The sequence below is a fragment of the Sus scrofa genome, chromosome 6 (genome assembly GCF_054392235.1).
Source record: "Sus scrofa isolate SSC_HxYL_T2T_F1_AM1 chromosome 6, Sscrofa_HxYL_maternal_Yorkshire_Landrace_v2.0, whole genome shotgun sequence".
Taxonomy (NCBI): domain Eukaryota; kingdom Metazoa; phylum Chordata; class Mammalia; order Artiodactyla; family Suidae; genus Sus; species Sus scrofa.
In genome coordinates this window covers 80,070,403-80,090,191 of record NC_139388.1, presented here as the reverse complement: position 1 = coordinate 80,090,191, position 19,789 = coordinate 80,070,403, and the positions used below count along the sequence as shown (strand labels likewise).

The 19,789-nt window shown below is 53.7% G+C and overlaps 1 protein-coding gene across 14 annotated transcripts in view; it reads right to left on the bottom strand.

Moving 5' to 3' along the window:
- Positions 1 to 13,192, bottom strand: part of CROCC (ciliary rootlet coiled-coil, rootletin) — a 54,582-nt gene extending 41,390 nt beyond the window's left edge. For 5 of the 14 annotated variants that reach the window (XR_014807076.1, XM_003127643.5, XM_084962854.1 and 2 more), the window contains exons 1-4: positions 6,188 to 6,359; positions 5,494 to 5,635; positions 4,181 to 4,335; positions 44 to 229 (exon numbers count right to left, since the gene is read on the bottom strand). Coding sequence is in view for 13 of the 14 variants with exons in the window: in XM_003127643.5 (XP_003127691.3) it covers positions 44 to 229; positions 4,181 to 4,335; positions 5,494 to 5,635; positions 6,188 to 6,247 (543 nt within the window). In the remaining variant the exon portion in view is untranslated. Of the gene's footprint in view, positions 1 to 43; positions 230 to 4,180; positions 4,336 to 5,493; positions 5,636 to 6,187; positions 6,360 to 12,646 lie in introns of those variants that run through there. The other 9 variants (XM_084962856.1, XM_084962857.1, XM_084962859.1 and 6 more) reach the window with 5 other exon arrangements.
- Positions 13,193 to 19,789: the final 6,597 nt, after the last annotated feature.

Here is a 19,789-nt window from a genome sequence, read left to right as displayed (position 1 = left end):
GTGAGCACACGGGTGGGTAGGAGCGGGATTGGGAGGCCCTGACCTTGGCTTGCAGCCGCTGCACAAGCTGGGCCTGCCGCTGCTGGCCCTCCTGGTAGGCCTGCAGCTTGCGCCGGTAGGAGGCCTGCTCCTCCTGCAGCTGCCTCCGCAGCTCCACGCTCTGCCGGGCCAGCCCCCTGGGCTCCTGTGTTTCCAGCTCCCCAGGCTCCAGCCGCACAGCCTGCTCCAGCTGCAGGGAAGGGCCCTGCATGAGAGTCCTGGGCCTCCGGGGAAGGTAGGCACAGGCCTCTGTAGGGGGCGCCAGGCTGGGCCCTGACCCACAATGCCTTGCAGGCACATATGGGCAAGCCCAGGATGCAATGCACCTGTGCATGGACTGATGCAGCTGTGCATAGACACACAGACTGGGCGTGCACGGACACATGCAGGTAGACCCACGAACTTGTGCATGCAAAACACAAAGATGCGCTTTACAGGACCTGGGTACCCTGTGAGCCTCTCTTCCAAAACATCCAACCCCCTAGGGTGGATAATGACTAGATCCATGCCACTGTCTCCCCACCCCCACCCTAAGTAAGCTCAGGAAAGCCTGGATTTTTGTTCCCTGTTGTATCTTAGAACAGTAACAGTAGCATGTTAATGAATTAATAGCATAAGCACACGTGAGTACATTCAGAAGCATCAATACACATGCAGAACTGAGCTTAGAGACAGGTACACACATAACCACATAACGCACATGGGCGTCTCAAACATCCCCAGGGTTGTAGAGGTGAACTCCTTGCCCTGCCCTGCCCCTACTCTCTGCATATACAGCACTCAGATTGGTAAGAGGCGGTTTATTAAGGCCCTCTCAGCCTGGCCTCAGACCCCCACCTCTCCCTCACCTCATGGGGAGCCTCTGCCGTCAGCCCCCTTCCTCTACCCCCAGGCCACTTGCAGCCCCTTCATCATCAGACCCTGGCAGAGGCAGGATGCCCAGAGGGCCCTAACTAGCGACAAAACCCCTAACTCCCTTAGGCACCTGCTGGTCCCAGAGGGCCCCCCAGCCACCTCCAGCTATTGGAGGAGGGAGGAGAGAGAAGGCAGCTGAGGATGTGCGGGATGAACAGGAGTGCCAGGGAACAACCAACAAGACGAGAGCCCAGGCATGGCATCCACACCCCCGGCCAGTCAGGTCCCAGGGAAGCTAAGGGCAAGGGCAGCTACTCTCACCCACGCTAATAACGGTTCCAGGCCAGATCAGCCCTCCGAGCCTGTGTCAAGCAAGAGGGCTGGGACAAGTGAGCCACCAAGCTGAAAACAACCACATCTCCACTTCCTCCAACCCCCCACCCTCAGGGACAGCACTGGGACAGGGTGACTATGCCAACGGAGGCTGCTTGGGGGCTTCAGCTCATGTCTGAGGGGGGCACCCCGTCTGAGGGTGCAAGAAGAGGCAATACGCAGAGGGTCTCTGCCTTGAGGGCACCGTAGCTAGTTAACTGCGTGAAGTCCACCTAAGTCAGGTGACAGAGCATCTACATCTGTGCGTGGTGGCAGTGGCACTGAGATGCCGGGTGCCACTGTGCATCCATGCGGTGCCTTCTTGAGCGGGGGTGTGGGGGTGTGGGGGTGGGGGGTGATTTGTCATTTGTGTCGGTGTGTGACCTGTGTGTCTCTGTGTCCGGGCCTGCACAGGAACCTGGGTGAGGTGGCATCTGTGGTTCAAGGTTATGTTGTGATGCAGGTGATGGGTCTGTGTGTGTGTGTGTACTTACAAGTCCACATGTTCTTATGTCTGTGTGCACAGCTGTAAGTGGGTGGGTCTGGGGAGCGGCTGGGGTCTGCATGCATCTGTGCTCCTGTACTTTTGGCTGCATGTGTCCAGACGTCAGACAATATTACTTTGTGTGCAGTGTTGCTGTCACGCAGCTTTGACTGCACACATGGGTAGGACTGTACAGTGTCTGCTGCACCTTCTGCTGGGCCCGGTCCATGAATCTGAGTGTATCTGCGGGGGGGGCTTGGGTTTGTGGGCAGTGGTCTGACTGCGGCTTGCGTTGTGTTTTGCACATCCGCGTGAACCAGATGCTGTCTGTATCTTGGACTTAGAGGGGTTCCTGCAGTCACCGTGTGTGCCACTGCTTCCCCAGTGCGTGCCTTCGGACCCAGGCCACTCCTGGTCACACCTCACCCCTTTCCACAAACTTTGCCCCTCATAGAACAGCCTTTCAATTTTACTTGTAATTTAAAAGGGAAGGAGGCTGCCACCAAGCCAGGGATGAAAGAAGTTTACTGTCTCCCCTAGCAACCGCTGCCCCAGTCCCCGCCATTTGATTCACTCCATCCAGGTTGCCATGGACACTGGGGGAGGCCAGGGGGCCCTGCCTGTGAGGCCGACTCCCTCCTTCCCATCCCAGCTGCCTCATCCAGAGACAGGAAGAAAGGGGGGCTCTCCCTCCAACCTGGGAGGTGGCTGCTGCCTCAGTTACCCTACATGCAGTCAACCGGACCAGATCCTCACCTCACCTCCACACCCCTTTCCCAGGGATGCTGTGGGGTTCAAAGAGTCAGAGCAATCACAGCAACTGCCCCCAACCCACCCAGCCCACATGCAGCTATTACGGCCAAAAGGGTAGACCCTGCCACCTGCAGCCCAGGGGCAAGTGGGCAGCAGGACAGGGCCTCAGGACCACAAAGCCCTGACCTGGAGTCTCATCTCAGCTCCCACTGACCTTGGCCCTGTCCTACACCCTCTCTGGGCATGTTTCCCCATCATCTCCAATGAGATGATCTCCAAGCTCTGATGTTCTCTGGGAACCTACGCCCAGGAAAGGCCTCAAGATCAATCTCATCCAAGCCCTCCCAGGGCCGGGGGCAGGTGGTAGGGCGCACTCCCTCTCAGACAGCAGACAATCACAGGCCAGGCTTCCTCCACGGGCTATTCAGGGGCCTCCCCAGCCGCACGGGGAAAACTTCTAGACTAATGCAGCTCCCCTGACCCCAGTCCCAGTTGCTGTGCCCTAACAGAAAAGCGATGCACTATATCCACCTCTTCTTCCCTTTCTCTGCCACCCTGGGGGGCAGTGCCAGCTTCATCGTCAGCCAGAAGTTGGCATGTAAGAGGCGGCCCCTGGGGGCCTGACACTGCGCCAGGGGCCAAAAGATGACCAGCCTAAACTGGGAGGGGGGTGGCTCAGGGCCCACCACCCACAATGTGGATCGGCCCAGCCTGCCCTCCACACCACCAACGAACCCTGGGAAAACTAGCTCTGTGCTGCCCCCAGTGCTAGGGGACACTGCGGGGGGGCCCCCTGCTCTGCTCCTCTACAAGTCTCAACAAGTCAGGGGCTTGTCCAGGCCGGCGAATGCCAGGACATGGGCATACCCCACAACCACACAGGGGATCCTGGGCCAGCTTCACTCTCTGGGCTTCAATCTTCCAGTTGTACCATCAGGGGTCTCATCTGAGTCCTTCCAGCTCTCCTGGGGCCAGCTGCCCCCTGAACCCCCAGCCCAGTTGTCTCTTCCCAAATCCAGGAAACAAAACCACAATGCAGAGCCCTGGGCTGGGTGACCCTGAGTACTGTGCTTTCCCTCTCCCCAGCCTCTGCAATCTCCTCTGGTTTTTCTGTTTGTCCTTTGTTTTTTTTCACAGCCACACCTGCGGCTTATGGAAGTTCCCAGGCTAGGGGTCAAAATAGAGTGCAGCTGCCGGCCCTCACCACAGCCACAGCAACACCTGATCCAAGCTGCCTCTGTGACCCACGCAGCAGCTTGCAGCAACACCAGATCTTTAACCCACCGAGTGAGGCCAGAAATCAAACCTGCATCCTCATGGATACTAGCTAGGTTCTTAACCCACTGAGCCACAATGGAACTAAGGGGGCGTTTGTTCTCTGTGCCCCCACACCCCAATCAGGCCTGAGACACACAGCAATGAAATACCCCCGGTGCCAGGCACTTTATCCCATCATCTCATTATTTCCTCAGAGCTCCAGGCCGCAGTACCGTCTCTACTACAGAAAGCAAGCTCACAGCGTGGCGTGGTTTGCTCAAGGCCATTCAAGTTGGCGGAGCCACAGTTTCAATGGAGGCAGCCTGACTCCAGGGCCCACATTTTGCCCCGTACCCTGGCTATCTCCTGCCCACGCGGCAGGGGAGCCCCAGCCCAGCTCTCAGCCCGGGCAGCACCCACCCTCTCGCTGACCGCGTTGTACTTGATGGCCAGCTCATCGCGCTCTGCTCGGCTCTGGGCCAGCAGGTCCTCCACGCGGGACAGCTCCTGCTGCAGCAGCTGGTTCTCCTCCTGCAGCGACAGCATCGATGTCATCTCGGTGGCTGGCAGCGGGGCTGGAGGGGAACAGCAGGCACGTGATTGGCTTCCACCTGTGTCCAGAGGGACCACCTCCCTCTATAGATGCCCTACCCATCCTGGAGGCAGAAAAATGGACCAGGTCCCCTAGAGGAGCTGCAGCTGAGGGGGTCCTTCCCAGACCCTCAAACTACATGTCAGGGTGCCACCCTCCAGGAGGGGCTGGAGCCCATCAACTTCCTGCCTGGGTGGGGAATGAACACTACCACCCCTTGGATGGGTTTTTTGGTTTTTTTTGCACTTTTTAGGGCCGTACCACAGTATATGCAAATTCCCAAGCTAGGGGTTGAATCGGAGCTACAGCTGCCCGCCATAGCCACAGCCACGTGGGATCCGAGCTGCGTCTATGACCTACACCACAGCTCACAGCAACGCTGGATCCTTAAACCCACTGAGAGAGGCCAGGAATCGAACCCATGTCCTCATGGATACTAGTGGGGTTCATTACCACTGACCCAAGCCAAGAGCTCTGCCCCTCAGACTTCTGCAAAGCCTTGAGCTAAATTGAACTGCCCTCCTCCTATAATCTCAGGTTCATCCAGTGCACACCTTCCCTGGGAAAGAATGTGGTGTTTGAGGTTTAAGTCTTTGCAGCAGGTGGTCTGCAAGCAAGTAGAGGATGCTCAGCCCTGCCTTCTAGCAGCATCACAGGGGGAACAAATCTGGATACCTCTGAGCCTTCATTTTCTCATTTGTAAAATGGGACCCTCCATCACAGGCTGGTGCCTGTTTCCCAGTGATTATTCAAGAATGGCAGCTGCGGAGTTCCGGTCGTGGCGCAGTGGTTAACGAATCTGACTAGGAACCATGAGGTTGCAGGTTCAATCCCTGCCCTTGCTCAGTGGGTTAAGGATCCGGTGTTGCCGTGAGCTGTGGTGTAGGTTGCAGACATGGCTCGGATCCTGCGTTGCTGTGGCTCTGGTGTAGGCCGGTGGCTACAGCTCCGATTGGACCCCTAGCCTGGGAACCTCCATATGCTGTGGGAGCGGCTCAAAAAAAGGCAAAAAGAAAAAAAAAAAAAAAAAAGAATGGCAGCTGCAATCATTAGCGTCATTATGACTACTGAGGAGGGGGATGGGAGAAGAGGTGAGATGCAAGCAGTGTCTGGGGAGGGGGAGGGGGAAAAGGAATGGTACCTGGGTTCTCAGGCTGGGAGAAGTTGCGGGTGACAATCTCCCTGATGCGGGCAGGCAGGCAGGTGGGCTGAGAGTCCTGGGCCGGGTCCTGCACGTTCAGGCCCTTCTCCTGGCCCAGTCCCAGGATGCTGCTCTCCAGTGTCTGAGAAGGGGAAAGAGGGAGTGTCTGCCAGGGACCTCGGGCCCTGGGCTCCCTGGTGTGCATGGGAGAGAAAGCCCTGCTGCCCAAGATGTGGGTGCCCAGGAGAGCCTTGGGAGATTCCCAAAGGGATGTTAGTCTGGGAGTTAGAATTGCTAAAACCCCCAGGGAAGACACTCGGTGTGCCCCACCCCTGGCAGGAGGCAAACCAAAGCCCATGACCCACTCACAAACTCCACAGGTTGGCAGAGTGTTGGGGGCTCCAATACACCTCCCACCCAAGATGGGTGAGGACCCCACTGTGCCAGCAGAGGTCACCCCAACCCTAAAATCTGGAGGTAAGGACCCTCCTCTCAAGGGGCACTGGATAAAGGAGCCATGGAGTTGAACCCTGGGCTCACTCTACCCAGTGTGGCTGGGAGCTGCAAGCTGGGGGCTCCTGTGCACCCCGCCCCCACCACACCTCTTCCACCCTTGGGCCTCACCCCTCACCAAGTCCTGCTAGGCCAGCACTCCCCTGCCCTGGACTCAGTGGGCACAGCCCCCAGGACCCACCTGGATAACTTCCTCCAGTGCCAGCTGGGCCTCCAACGACCCCTCTAGCCCCAAGCTCATGGGGAGGGGGATACTGCGGGCACCCCTCTCCCCGCCCTTCCCCAGGGCCCTGGAGACCAGCACAGCCCACCGACCCCACAACCAGACTGCTGCGCTGAGCACTGGGCAGATTAGGCTTAAATCCGGCGGCGCGACCACGTGACCATGGAGGTGGGCGGGGCTGGGGAGGGGGAGGGGAGAGAAGCGGGGCAGAGGGGAACCGGGAGAAGAGGAAGGAGGAAGAGGGGGAGGAGAGGACATTGAGAGGAAAGAGGAGGAAGAGGATGGAGATGAGGAGGGGGAGGGGTGGGGAGGGAGAAGGGAGGGACCTGGAGGTGAGGACCCCCACCCCAACGGGGACTCCCACCCTCTCCAGCTGCTGGGTCCTAGAGCCCTCCAAGCCCAGGGGGTGGGGTCGACATCCTGGAGGCAGAAGGCAGAAAAGGCCAGTCTTCAGAGACCCTCCTCACTGACCCAGAACAAGGATCACATGGTTTGCTAAGAATGTCTTTACAGGCCGCTGGGATAACGTTTTCCCACAGCAGGTGCAGGGCAAGGAACACAGGCTGTGAAATTGCCCACATCAGGTCAGGAACTGAATCCCCCTTCCCCTCTGCTCTGGCTGTGCCCCTCAGGGAAACCGCCTTTGCCTCTCCGAGCCTCAGTGCAAGATGCAATTATTGGCACCCATCTCGTGGAGTCATCTGGGGGCACAGAGAACTTGTGACTGGGCATTGAGCTCAGAGTGAGCATGTGGTCCGATCTGAAAATCCAAAAGGTACAGTCCCTGGACCCCAGGGCCCTGGGACTCAGGGCTCCCCCACTGCCTCCCGTCAGTCCCTCCCTAAGGCAAGGAGGCTGTGTGATGTGGTGGTGAGGCCGTCAGCTCTAGAATCAGGGTCGGATCCGGGGTTGCAGTGGAGCCCCAGCTCTGCCACTGTTGGCAGTGTGACCTTGGACAGGTTACCTCTGAGCCTCAGTTTCCTCATCTCTAAAATGGGGCTGGTAGCACCTACCACCCAGAGTCACTGTGAAGATTAAATGGGGGAGTTCCCGTTGTGGTGAAGCGGAAATGAATCCAACTAGTAACCATGAGGTTGCGGGTTCGATCCCTGGCCTCCGTCAGTGGGTTAAGGATCTGGTGTGGCCGTGAGCTGTGGTGTAGTTCGCAGACACGGCTGGGATTCCACATTGCTATGGCTGTGGAGTAGACCGACAGCTACAGCTGTGATTTGACCCCTAGCCTGGGAAACTCAATATGCTGCAGGTGCGGCCCTAAAAAGCAAAAGCAAAAAAAATGGGTTGAAAGGTGTAAGGGGTTTGAATCACAGCCGGCTGGTGGTGAGCAGTTAGTAACCAGCAGCTGCTGTTCCTATTGTCATTAGCAGCAGGTGTCTGGGCTCCTGCTACCTCTTGGCCCACTGCCTCAGGGTGCCCTCTGCTCTCAGTGTAAGTCCCATAGGAGGTACATGGTGTTATCTGATTAAATCCTCTCCTCGACCCATTTCAAGATGAGAAAACCAGGACCCAGAGAGGCTGGGCTCTTACCTATTCAAAGCAGCACACAGCTGCAGGAGAGATATTAGCCCTAAGCTCCTTCCACTTAGGCCAGGCAGCCTCAAGGGCAAGGGCATGGCATTTGCACTTCAAGGCCCTACCCCTGTCTAGGTCAGACCCAGGAATGCAACTGGTGCTGCATAAGTGCACATCATCAGTCCAAGCTGAGCCTGGAAGCCCTCACCCCTAACCAGGAATCTGCTCTGGAAATGGAAAAGCAGGAAACGGGGCACACCAGGCTAAAAAAGAAGTGCCACTGAGTTGCCATAGCGACCAAGGCCAGATTTAAGCAACACTAAACTCAGCCGAGGCAGGGAGCTGTCACTACAAAATCCTGGGACTCCCTTTTCCCACCTCCAGACAGCTTTCAGAATTTCCCTCTAAAGGCTGCCCTCCGAAACCAGAGCAGGGGGAGGCCACCAATGCCCCTAGGCGGGGCTCTCCACCCCTGATTGCCCAGCTTGGCAGAGAGGGGAGCCCAGATGTGCTCAGTGAACTGAACTGAATTAATTTGTGCTTCCCCCACCAGTGCCCTAAGGGATGAGGGGAGGGAGCGGGATGCCGGCTTTTGTACCAGCTGATTCCAACCCTTGGTTTTGCCTGCAAAGTTCTCCCCCTAGAGACTTACAGGTTCTACTGAGCCCAAGCAACCAAATCTAAACCCAGTGTGTATGTGCTTTTCTCTAATGCCTGCAGCTTCCACCTAATTCTCAAAACAATTGAGGAGTTCCCTGGTGGCACGGCCAGGCAGGGACCTGGCATTGTCAATGCAGTGGGTCAGAGCGCTGCAGTGGCGCAGGTTTGATCCCTGGCCTGGGAACTTCTGTATGCTGTGGTGCAGCCAAAAAACAAAAAAACAAGAATAACAACAACTAAATTTTTTTTTTTTTTTGCTTTTTAGGGCCACACCTGCGGCATATGGAGGTTCCCAGGCTAAGGGTCAGATCAGAGCTACAGCTGCTGGCCTAGGCCAGAGCCACAGCAACGCCAGATCCAAGCTGCGTCTTCGACCTATACCACAGGTTGTGGCAATGCTGGAGCCTTAACCCACTGAGCGAGGCCAGGGATCGAACCTGCAACCTCATGCTTCCTAGTCACATTTGTTTCCGCTTTGCCATGAGGGGAACTCCCAGTAACTGACTTCATTATAGGAAAAGTCTGGATGTTATAGCTTCTGCGGCAAACCAGCTGTGCCTCCCCACCAGCCATGTGATCCTGAACCAATGACTTTGCCTCTCTGAGCCTCAGTTTCCTCATCTATAAAATGGGATAATAACAGTGCCTGCTTCTATCATGAAGATTAAATAAGATGATCCATGCTTAGCTATGTGCCTGTATATAGTGTGACCGAAACTGCTGCGTTTATCAAAAAACATTCCCGAGGAGTTCCCCGATGGCTCAGTGGGTTAAGGATCCAGTGTTGTCACTGCTGTGGCGAGCGTTTGATCCCTGGCTCAGATGCTTCTGCATGCTGTGGGTGTGCCAGAACAAAAACAAAAACCTTTCTGGTCTTCTTGGGAAGATGGCCAGCAGTCATTTCCAGATACCTTTGCAGTCAGATATGGCCATGTGAAATTAAGACAGAATGTGTGCCACTTAAGACCTGGCCCATAAAAACCTCCCAGGAGGACTTTTCTTTTTCCCCGTCCATCAGCTGGAAGGAAATAATGCTGAGGGGAGTTCCCGTTGTGGCGCAGCAGAAATGAATGTGACTAATATCCATGAGGATGAGGTTCGATTCCTGGCCTCTATCAGTGGGTCAGGGACGTAGCGTTGCCAGGAGCTGTGGTGTACGTCACAGACATGGGTCAGATCCCACTTGCTGTGGCTGTGGTGTAGACCGGCAACTGTAGCTCTGATTCAACTTCTAGCCTGGGAACTTCCATATGCTGCGAATGTGGCCCTAAAAAAAAAAAAAAAAAAAGAAAGAAAAAGACATAATGCTGAGTTCCTAGGGGAGGCCAGAGCCACAGGCTGGGAGGGGTCTGAGTCCGTGGGTCACCATGCAGAAAGCCACCCCCCAGACTTTTCGAGACATAAGTTTCTGTTGTGTTAAGCCGCTGAGATTTCAGGGGTTCATTATCACAGCAGCTAGAATTACCTTAATTACTACATGCTGTTAAACAGTGCATACGTGTTGGCTATTATTAGTGCTATCATGGCTATCACTGTCACGACATCGACTCCTCCCAGTATGCAATCTAGAACCTGGCCTAGTACACAACAGACCCTTAACCATTGTCAGGCGAACAGATACAGAGGAGAAACCCTCATTTCCTCCCCACTCTTTTTTTTTCTTTGGCTGCCCTCTCTGCAAATAGAGCTCCCTGCCAGGGATTGAATCTGAACCACAGCTTCGGCCACACCAGATCCTCAATGCACTGGGCCAGGCCGGGAGTCCAACCCTTGCTGCCACAGAGACGACGCCACATCCTTAACCCACTGTGTCACAGGAGGAACTCCCCTCTGCACTCTTACTTAGCCCTCTGCCAACCTGCAAACCTGCCAGTTGCAGGAGCCAAAAAGTCCCTCAAAGCCAACTCATGAGTTCACACATACCAGCTGCTCTTAACCCAAACATCATTATTCTTTATTCTCTGGCTGCTGACTACAAATTGTAATAAAAATACTGAACCAACCATGAGCCAGGCCTATGCCCCAAACTCTGCATCTGCATCCTATCTGTTTTAACCTTCTTGACAGCCCCATGATGCGGGTGCTCTTCTACCCACTTTACAGATGACAACACTAAGGCTGGGTGAAGTTAAATGATTTGCTCAAGGACACCCAGCTGTGAAGCGCTGAAGCCACAGGTGAGACCCAGGTATGCCTGGTTCCGAAGTTTTAAATAATAACAAGCAATGGAGTTCCCATTGTGGCTCAGCGGAAACGAATCTGACTAGTATCCATGAGGACGCAGCTTCAATCCCAGGCCTTGCTCAGTCAGTTAAGGATCTGGCTTTGCCATGAGCTGTGGTGTAGGTTGCAGATGCAGCTCAGATCCTGCATAGCTGTGGCTGTGGCATAGGCCAGCAGCTGCAGCTCTGATTAGGAGGTTCCCTAGCCTGGGAACCTCCATATGCCATGGGTGCGGCCCTACAAAGCAAAAAACCAAAAAAGAAAAAACACCAAACCCCTCAAAAGTCCTACCACCACAAACAAGGCATGACTCATCTGGCCCTGGTCCCCCTCTCCCCCCATCTCCACCCCCCTCCCCCAGCTCATTCCACTCCGCTGATTCTCAAACACACCCACCATGCTGCCACCTCAAGGTCTTTGCCACCTTCTCTGCCTGGCATGCTCTTCCCCTTTCTTTTCATGGCTGACTCCTTGTCAACCAGACCTTGGCCCAAAATGTCACCTTCTGAGAGTGTGAACCCTGACCTCCCAGCCAAAGCGGTTTCTGCCAGAAGCCATTCACTGTTTGCTCCTACACGTATGTTGTCTGCCTGCTCCAAGGGCAGGGACCGAGTCAGCCTTGTTTACTGATGTCGCTGCAGGGCCTAAGGCCCAAAGCACCATGAACAGCTGTTGAGTGAATGAAGGGATGCTAGGAGGTAAGTAATAATACAGGAAACTAAATGAAAAAAATACAAAGGAAAAAAATTCCTCTGGGTTTGGTGGGGGTCACACAGGGCAAGGCTTGGCCATGGTTGGTGTAACCTACAGACTGGGAAGGAATTCAGAGTAAACACTGGGCAATGTCCCCAACACAGGACCCCTGGGTGGAAGGGGTATCTAGTCTCCAAGGGCTGACCCCCATTTCCAGGGCTTGAGAGAAAGACGGGAGAGGAGGGGCTATGTCAAAGAAACCCCAAGCTCTAGGAGTTCTTACTCCTCAGATCTTTCCTGACTGCAAGCCTGGCCTCGCTTGGCTTGGCCTTAGCCTCTGGTCTGATCCTGCCACAGGATTAGTTTATTGAGCACCTGCTGTGAGCTTAACCAAGGAAAACAGGAAATCTCAGATGAAAACAGATAGATGGTACCTTCATGGCCTCCCCCCCAAGTCTAGGTCCCAGAGCGAGCTGGGGAGACAGGCCACCAAGGAGTCATACAGGGAATGACTCAGACGTCCCCTGACCAGCAGTGCTCAGAGCTGTTGTCCTCTTGGGTTTGCATAAAATCACAAGGTAAGAGAGCCTGGGAGTTCCCGTCGTGGCGCAGTGGTTAACGAATCCGACTAGGAACCATAAGGTTTCGGATTCGGTCCCTGCCCTTGCTCAGTGGGTTAACGATCCGGCGTTGCCGTGAGCTGTGGTGTAGGTTGCAGATGCGGCTCAGATCCCGAGTTGCTGTGGCTCTGGTGTAGGCCAGTGGCTAAAGCTCCAATTGGACCCCTAGCCTGGGAATCTCCATATGCCGCAGGAGCAAGAAATAGCAAAAAGACAACAACAACAAAAAAAAAAAAAAAAAAAAGAGAGAGAGCCTGTTCAAAATGCCAACCCCAGGAGTTCCTGTCCTGGCACAGCAGAAATGAATCTGACTAGGAACCATGAGGGTGCAGGTTCGACCCCTGGCCTTGCTCAGTGGGTTAAGAATCCGGTGTTGCTGTGAGCTGTGGTGTAGGTCGGATCTGATGTTGCTGTGGCTGTGGTGTAGGCTGGCAGCTACAGCTCTGATTCCACCCCTAGCCTGGGAACTTCCATATGCCGTGGATGCAGCTCTAAAAAGCAAAAAGCAAAAAAAAAAACAAAAACCAACCCTCGAGACTAAAGGGGGAGGCGGGGGAACGAGACTGGTGGACTTCAAGCCCCACTCTGAGTAACTCGAGGAGGTCCCAAATTCCTGCACAGGCTGTGCCATCTTGGGTAACTCAATTGACCATTCTGGGCCTCAGTTTCCTTATGGGTAAAATGGAGCTACTTTCAACTCCGTTTGTTGCTTAGAAACCATATCCCAAGCGAGGAAGGCAGGGCCGGTGCCTGGCCCTCAGGAAGCTGCAGAAAGGGATCGGCTGGTGGCGGTGACAGCTGGGAAAGTCCTCCCACGGGAGCGCTGCCTGGCGAGCGAGGGGACCGCTGGACAGAGAGACGCTTCTCTGCTTGTCTGCAGGCCGCAGCGCCCGGACAGGCCTCCGCCTCGTCCCGCCCACCCCAGCCCGCGGGAATCTCTGCAGGACCGCTGGCAGGATGTCCGCAGAGGCCCCGGGGGCGCTCTCCAGGCTGCCGGGCCGGGCAGCGCCGGGGGCGCGGCGCGTGCGCCCAGAGCGCCCCCAAGGCCCCGGCCGGCGGCTTCATCCCGCCCCCTGGCGCGCGCCCGCTTTCCCGCCCTCCGCGCGCGTCGCAATCTCGGCCCCGCGGCCTCCTCCCACCGCAGCGCGCCACGCGCGCCCGAGCCCCTGGCCCGCGGTTGCGCGCGCTGCCGGGCTCCTACCTTCGTGCGCCGCCGCCGCTGCCGCCGAGGCCGAGCGGGCCGGGCTGGGCGGGGCCAGAGGGCGGAGCTCGATCCCGACCCGCCCACGTCCTCGCGTTGCCCGGGTGGAGGGCGCGCCCTGGGCCCGGGGCGGGGCCGGCCGCTGGGAGCGTGCGGCGGGTCGGTCTGAGAATGTTTAACCGTAAGCCGCGCTGCCTGGAAGGCCTTTCTTACAAGATCGCATTTACTGCTCGGGACAACCCAGCAAACAGAGCTGATTAGTTTCTTATATATAAACGTGAAATTGAAGATTAAGCCAATTAATGCTTAAGATCTCGAAGCTGCAAGATGGCAGACGGAATCGGAACCCAGACTCAGCAGCAGACTTCGACAGCGGTCTCGGCGTTGTGTTCCCTGGCCCTACCTTAAAGGCCTTAAAACCCGAAGTGCTGTCCTTGACCAACAAGGCTGAGGGGGCCTGCCTGCCCCCGCCTCGGAGCCCACAGCAGCAAGTGAGGCCCCACTGACTGCACCTGTGGGGACAATGTCTATTTTCCTGATGGTCCTGCAACTCTGGATGAGGCACTCTAGCCTCGGTTTGTTCATCTGTAAAATGGCGCAACCCCACGTGCTGCCCATCTGTTCTCACAAGCTCAGGTGCTTTCTCCACAGGGAATGGGGAGAGGACCATAGAGGAAACCAGACTTGTGAAGCTAAACAGTGACGTGTCCTTTCTAATAATAGGTTACTTACTGGTCCTCTCACTGGGCGTCAACTTGCCTGCGTTTCTGAAGGATTAGATCCATTTCAAAAGGGGGAGGCAGGTCTGAATTTCTAGCGCTGAAGGAGAGGTGTTTTGCCTGAAAAAAACATGTTTAATTTTGTGATTCTACGTTTGGAAAACAGTAAACAGCCAGAAAGAAAAGCAGCGGTCTCAGCTGGTGGTTCATGTTTCCCCACTGGTAGGAGCAGATGAATGGAAGTTTGACAAAGAGGAGGCTGGTTTTTACATCTGAGAAGCTTCAAGAAGGGCTGCCAGGGTGCTCTTTGGGCTCTAACACCTGGGAATGGTGCAGGCAAGGCTGTGGCCTGGGCCAGGGTGGAGTGCTGCTGGTCACGGGACATCTGAGTCAATCCCTGGGGACTAGGCTGAGGAGGGGTGCGAGGTTGGGAAGACAAGGGCACGATTTCCCTGAGGTGTCCCTTGATTCAGCTCCAGGAGGGCTGAGTGACCTCTGCCAGTAAGCAGATGGGCCCCAGGTGACCCAGCATGGCCCAAGGCTGTGTCGCCCTGTCTGGAGTCCCCACACTTCCTGTATCCTGGATCCCTACCCAGGCTGTGATAGGATCATGGCCTCTCTATTCCACTTCTTCACCCTAATGTGGTGTATGGAGTTCTCGAGCCAGAGAGATCAAACCTTCTTTTTACTTTGGTCTTTTTAGGGCTGCACCTGCGGCATATGGCGGTTCCCAGGCGAGGGGTCGAATCGGAGCTGTAGCCGCTGGCCTACACCACAGCCATAGCAATGCCAGATCCTTTACCCACTGAGTGAGGCCAGGGATCGAACCTGTGTCCCCATGGATACTAGTCAGATTTGTTTCCGGTGAGCCATGATGGGAACTCCTAAACCTGCTTCTTAACACGCCAGAGATGCTGCTGAGCCGCTGACCCCATTGTGCCACAGTGGGAAATCCTCCAGTCCACTTCTGATCCTGCCTGTCCCTGCAGAGCCCTCCCTCACTCTGGAGTGAGGCAGGTCTGTGCTCAGGCCCCCATCCCTCCCCCTCCCTCCAGCAGAACTTTCCAGGCCTCTCTGCACCAAGTCTCCTTTGGTCACCTGCACCTTGTGGGCAGCCTACTCTGGCTGCCTGCTACACTGTACTAGCTGCTCCCTCTTCTATTTTTTTTTTTTTTTTTTTTTTTTTGCCACTCCATGGACATGTAGTCCCCAGGCCAGAGATCAGATCTGAACCTCAGATGCAATCTAAGCTGCAGCTTCAGCAAAACTGCCCGATCCTTAACCCACTGTGCAGGGCCAGGAATCGAACCTGCGTCCCAGTGCTCCCAAGATGTTGCTGAGCCACAGCAGAAACTCCATCCCTTTTCTATTTTCCCATTCTATCTTAAGTCCCCTTTGAACTCTTCTGCGAAGGAGAACTGTAGGCTACAAGTTCTAGGATTATTTCCATATTGCAGATGAGGAGACCGAGACTCAGAAAGATATAGTCGCTTGCCCAGGAAGTTCAGTGGCTTCTAATCGCAAAGTTCTTTCCTCTACACTACGCTGCCTCATGTGAGATTTGGGGAGGGACAGCAAATACAGCCCCTATCTGCCAGACCCTCTTATCCCAGAACCCCCAGAAGCCTGCTGCAGGGAGGCACATACTTCCACTAGCCCTCCACGGGAGGCCTTGAACTCCCCTCTCCTTAAAGAGGCTGTGTCCCCTGTTGTGCTGACTCGGTGGCTCTGCTCAGCTCAGCCTGCCCTGTGGTCATTTGAATCCCCAGGGCTGCTGCTCCCTGGTCATGCTGTTGTATAACGAGGTGCTGCCCAGCCCAGTGTCCCCAGGTCCAGCCACCAGAAGGGAGTTGTGCTAGGTACCTGCTCCCTGCAGAGGGTTCTAAATCTGCAACTTGGGTGACTGGGAAACCAGTGACTGAGTTACCAGCCCCAGGTTGCTAGGGCCAAGTGTCTGCCAAACCAGGGTGCTAAGCTGGGTTGGACTCTGCCCACCATAAGCAAAACCACATTAACCAGGAGGCGTAGAGGACAGGTGTTCCAGTTAATTGGATTTGCTGGATATCTTAAGGATAATTGACAAGGTCACTGTATAATGTCTGACTTTCGTAGCAAAAAATTAGAAAAGACTAAAATATCCAGAAATAGGGGACTTGCATATATTAGTTGTTCTTTTAGTGGAATACTATGAAGCCATTCCAAATGCTACAGAATAATATTCAGGGACTGGAGAAATTGTTAGAAGATGTTAAGTGAAAGGTTTCAGAAAGGACAGAATTAGCCCATGTTTGTCAAGGAAAAAGATTATTTATATATATATATATATATATATATTTTTTTTTTTTTTGTCTTTTTGCCATTTCTCGGGCCGCTCCCTTGGCATATGGAGGTTCCCAGGCTAGGGGTCGAATCGGAGCTGTAGCCGCTGGCCTACGCCAAAGCCACAAGCAACGCAGGATCCAAGCCGCATCTGCGACCTACACCACAGCTCATAGCAACACTGGATCCTTAACCCACTGAGCAAGGGCAGGGATCGAACCTGCAACCTCATGGTTCCTAGTCGGATTCATTAACCACTGCGCCACAACGGGAACTCCCTATATATAGATATAATAGGAAAAAGATGAGAGCACACTAAAATGTTAACTATGATCTCTATCTTTGGGTGTTAGGATGACAGATGGTCATTTATTTATTTATGGCTGTGCCTGAGGCATGTGGAAGTTGCTGGGCCAGGGACTGAATCTGTGCCGCAGCAGCAACCTGAGCCACAGCTGTGAAAATGCCAGATGCCTAAACTGCTGTGCCACCAGGAAATTCTGACAGATGACATTTTTTTTTTTTTTCATTTTTGGCTGTCCCAGGGCATATGGAGTTCCTGGGTTAGGAATCAGTTCCAAACAGTCACAACCTATGCGGTAGCTGTGGCAGCACAGGAACCTTTTAACCCACTATGCATCCTGGCGCGGCAGAGACACTGCTGATCCCATTGTGCCACCATGGGACCTCCTAGATGATCTTTTTAAAAAATTTATTTGGAGTTCCTGTCGTGGCACAGTGGTTAATGAATCCGACTAGGAACCATGAGGTTGCAGGTTCGATCCCTGCCCTTGCTCAGTGGGTTAACGATCCAGCATTGCTGTGAGCTGTGGTGTAGGTCGCAGACGTGGCTCGGATTCAGCGTTGCTGTGGCTCTGGGAGCGGCCCAAGAAATAGCAAAAAGACAGAAAAAAAAAAGAAATTTTTATTTTTTGTTTTTTTAGGGCCGCACTCGTGGCATATGGAAGTTCCCAGGCTAGGGGTCCAATTGGAGCTGTAGCCGCCAGCCTACACCACAGCTCATGGCAGTGCCAGATCCTCAACCTACTGAGCGAGGCCAGGGATCAAACCCGCGTCCTCATGGTTGCTAGTCGGGTTCGTTCACCGCTGAGCCATGACGGGAGCTCCCCTAAAATTTTTTTTTAATTTTATTGTAATTAGAGTGTAGTTGATTTGCAGTGTTGTCAATTTCAGCTGTACAGCATAGAGATCCAGTCACACACACATATGCATTCTTTCTCTCACGCTATCTTCCATCATGTTCTATCCCAAGAGACTGAATAGTTTCCTGTGCTGTACAGTAGGACCTCATTTCCTATCCATTCTAAATCTAATAGTCTATTCTCCGTCCGTCCATCCCACTTCCTCCTCCCTCCCCTTTGGCAACCATAAGTCTGTTCTCTATGTCTGTGAGTCTGTTTCTGCCAGACGACCTTTTAAACGTAGATTTTTTTTTCTTTGGAAAGATGGTATACTTACATAGTTTGAGTTCAAATAGTATAGAAATTTATAAAGTAAAACTAAGGGTCCCTCCCTTCCTTATCTCCTAATCATCCAGTCTCTCCTGCAGGCAACCTGTGGGGTGCTGTTTCCTGTTTACCTTTTGAGATATTTTAAGCACATAAAGCATATTTTCCCCACTTTTGTGCAAAAGAGAGCATACCTACATGTTATTCTGTACCCCAAACTTGACATTGTCTTACAGTTTCCATGGGGGGAAATCCAGGTGCAGCTTTGCTGGGTCCCGTCAGCACATCTCTCACAGGCTGCAGTCCAGGTGTCAGACAATAAATGTGTTGCTCGAAGTTTTAGGGTGACTGTTACACAGCAATAGAGAATTAACATAGATGTGTAGGCTATGTCTAGTCTTCTGCTATGATAATATTATAGTTGCTTGTTATTATTATTTTTGTTTTCATATCGCATTACATATCCATAATCAGGTCCATTCTGCCCACAGAGGATGGTATCTTCCTGCCACTCCTCTCAGAGAAATCAACAGCTATTATGCACCTACTGTGTGCCGGTGATGCATTTCAGTGGCTTCCAATCACCTATGGAATAAAGTCTCACCCCTTGGCCTGTCATTCAATACCTGTCACATTAGGGCTTTCATTTCTTCTTTTTTCTTTTTTGGTCTTTTTAGGGCTGCATCCTCAGCATAAAGAAGTTCTCAGGCTAGGGGTCAAATCGAAGCTGTAGCCACCGGCCTACACTACAGCCACAGCCACATAGGATCTGAGATGTGTGTCTGTGACCTACATCAGCTCACGGTAACACCAGATCAAACCTGCATCTTCAAGGATGCTAGTCAGATTTATTTCTGCTGAGCCACAACGGGAACTCCACCTTAGGGCTTTCTTAATCTACATGGAGAGAATGGCAACTTTCATATATTAGGCAGGCTTTAGATGCCAGCCCTGTTGGCAGCATCACTCAAGGTCATCAACCTGGTTATAATCATGGATCCTAGAGACAGGCTGCCTAGGTTCCAATCCCAGCTCTGCCACTAAGCAACTACTGCAACTTTGAGCAAATTAATTACATAATCTCACTTCAGTCTCATTTTTTTTTTTTCTTTTTCTTTTCTAGGGCCTCTTCCTGCAGCATATGGAGGTTCCCAGGCTAGGGGTCTAATCGGAGCTATAGCCGCTGGCCTACGCCAGGGCCACAGCAATGCGGGACCTGAGCCGAGACTGTGACCTACACCACAGCTCACGGCAATGCCGGATCGTTAACCCACTGAGCAAGGCCCGGGATTGAACCTGCGACCTCATGGCTCCTAGTTGGATTCCTTAACCACTACGCCATGACAGAAGCTCCAGTCTCATCATTTTTGAAACAGGGATGAGTATCTCATAGGGTTGTGATGAAATAAATTTTATGTTACATGCATAGAACAGCGCCTAGCGCAGAGTGAGCATGACATAAGCAACAGCTGCTGTTAACACCAAGGGAAAGTGAGGCCAATGCCAGCACACTTTTGTAATTAAATCGGTCTAGGTTCTTCTCACACTGACTCCCACCTCGATACCCTTGACTCCACCGCCTGTGTTATCTACGGCTGCCTAATGTTATCACCAACTTTGCAGCTTCAAACAACATTTACTAACTCGGTTTCCCTGGGTCAGGAGTCTGGGCACAGCTTGGTGGGGTCCTCTGCAAGGCTGCCATCAAGGTGTTGGCCAGGACAGGGCTCCTCTGAGGATCGACTGGGCAAAGGTCTGCTTCACACATCAGGGGGTTTTGGCAACATCCGGTTCCTTTTAGGCTGCTGGCCTAAGAGCTTTCGCTGCCTTGACATTGTGATTCTCCCTCTAGGGCAACTCACACAACATGGCAGTTGGGGGAGTTCCCTTCGTGGCTCAGTGGTTAAGGATCCGGACTAGGATCCATGAGGATGCAGGTTCCATCCCTGGCCTCACTGAGTTAAGAACCTGGCGTTGCTATGAGCTGTGGTGTAGGTCGCAGAATTGGCTTGGATCCTGAATTGCTGTGGCTGTGGTGTAGGCTGGCAGCTACAGCTCTGATTCGACCCCTAGCCTGGGAACTCCCATATGCTGTGGGTTTGGCCCTAAAAAGAAAAAAAAAATAA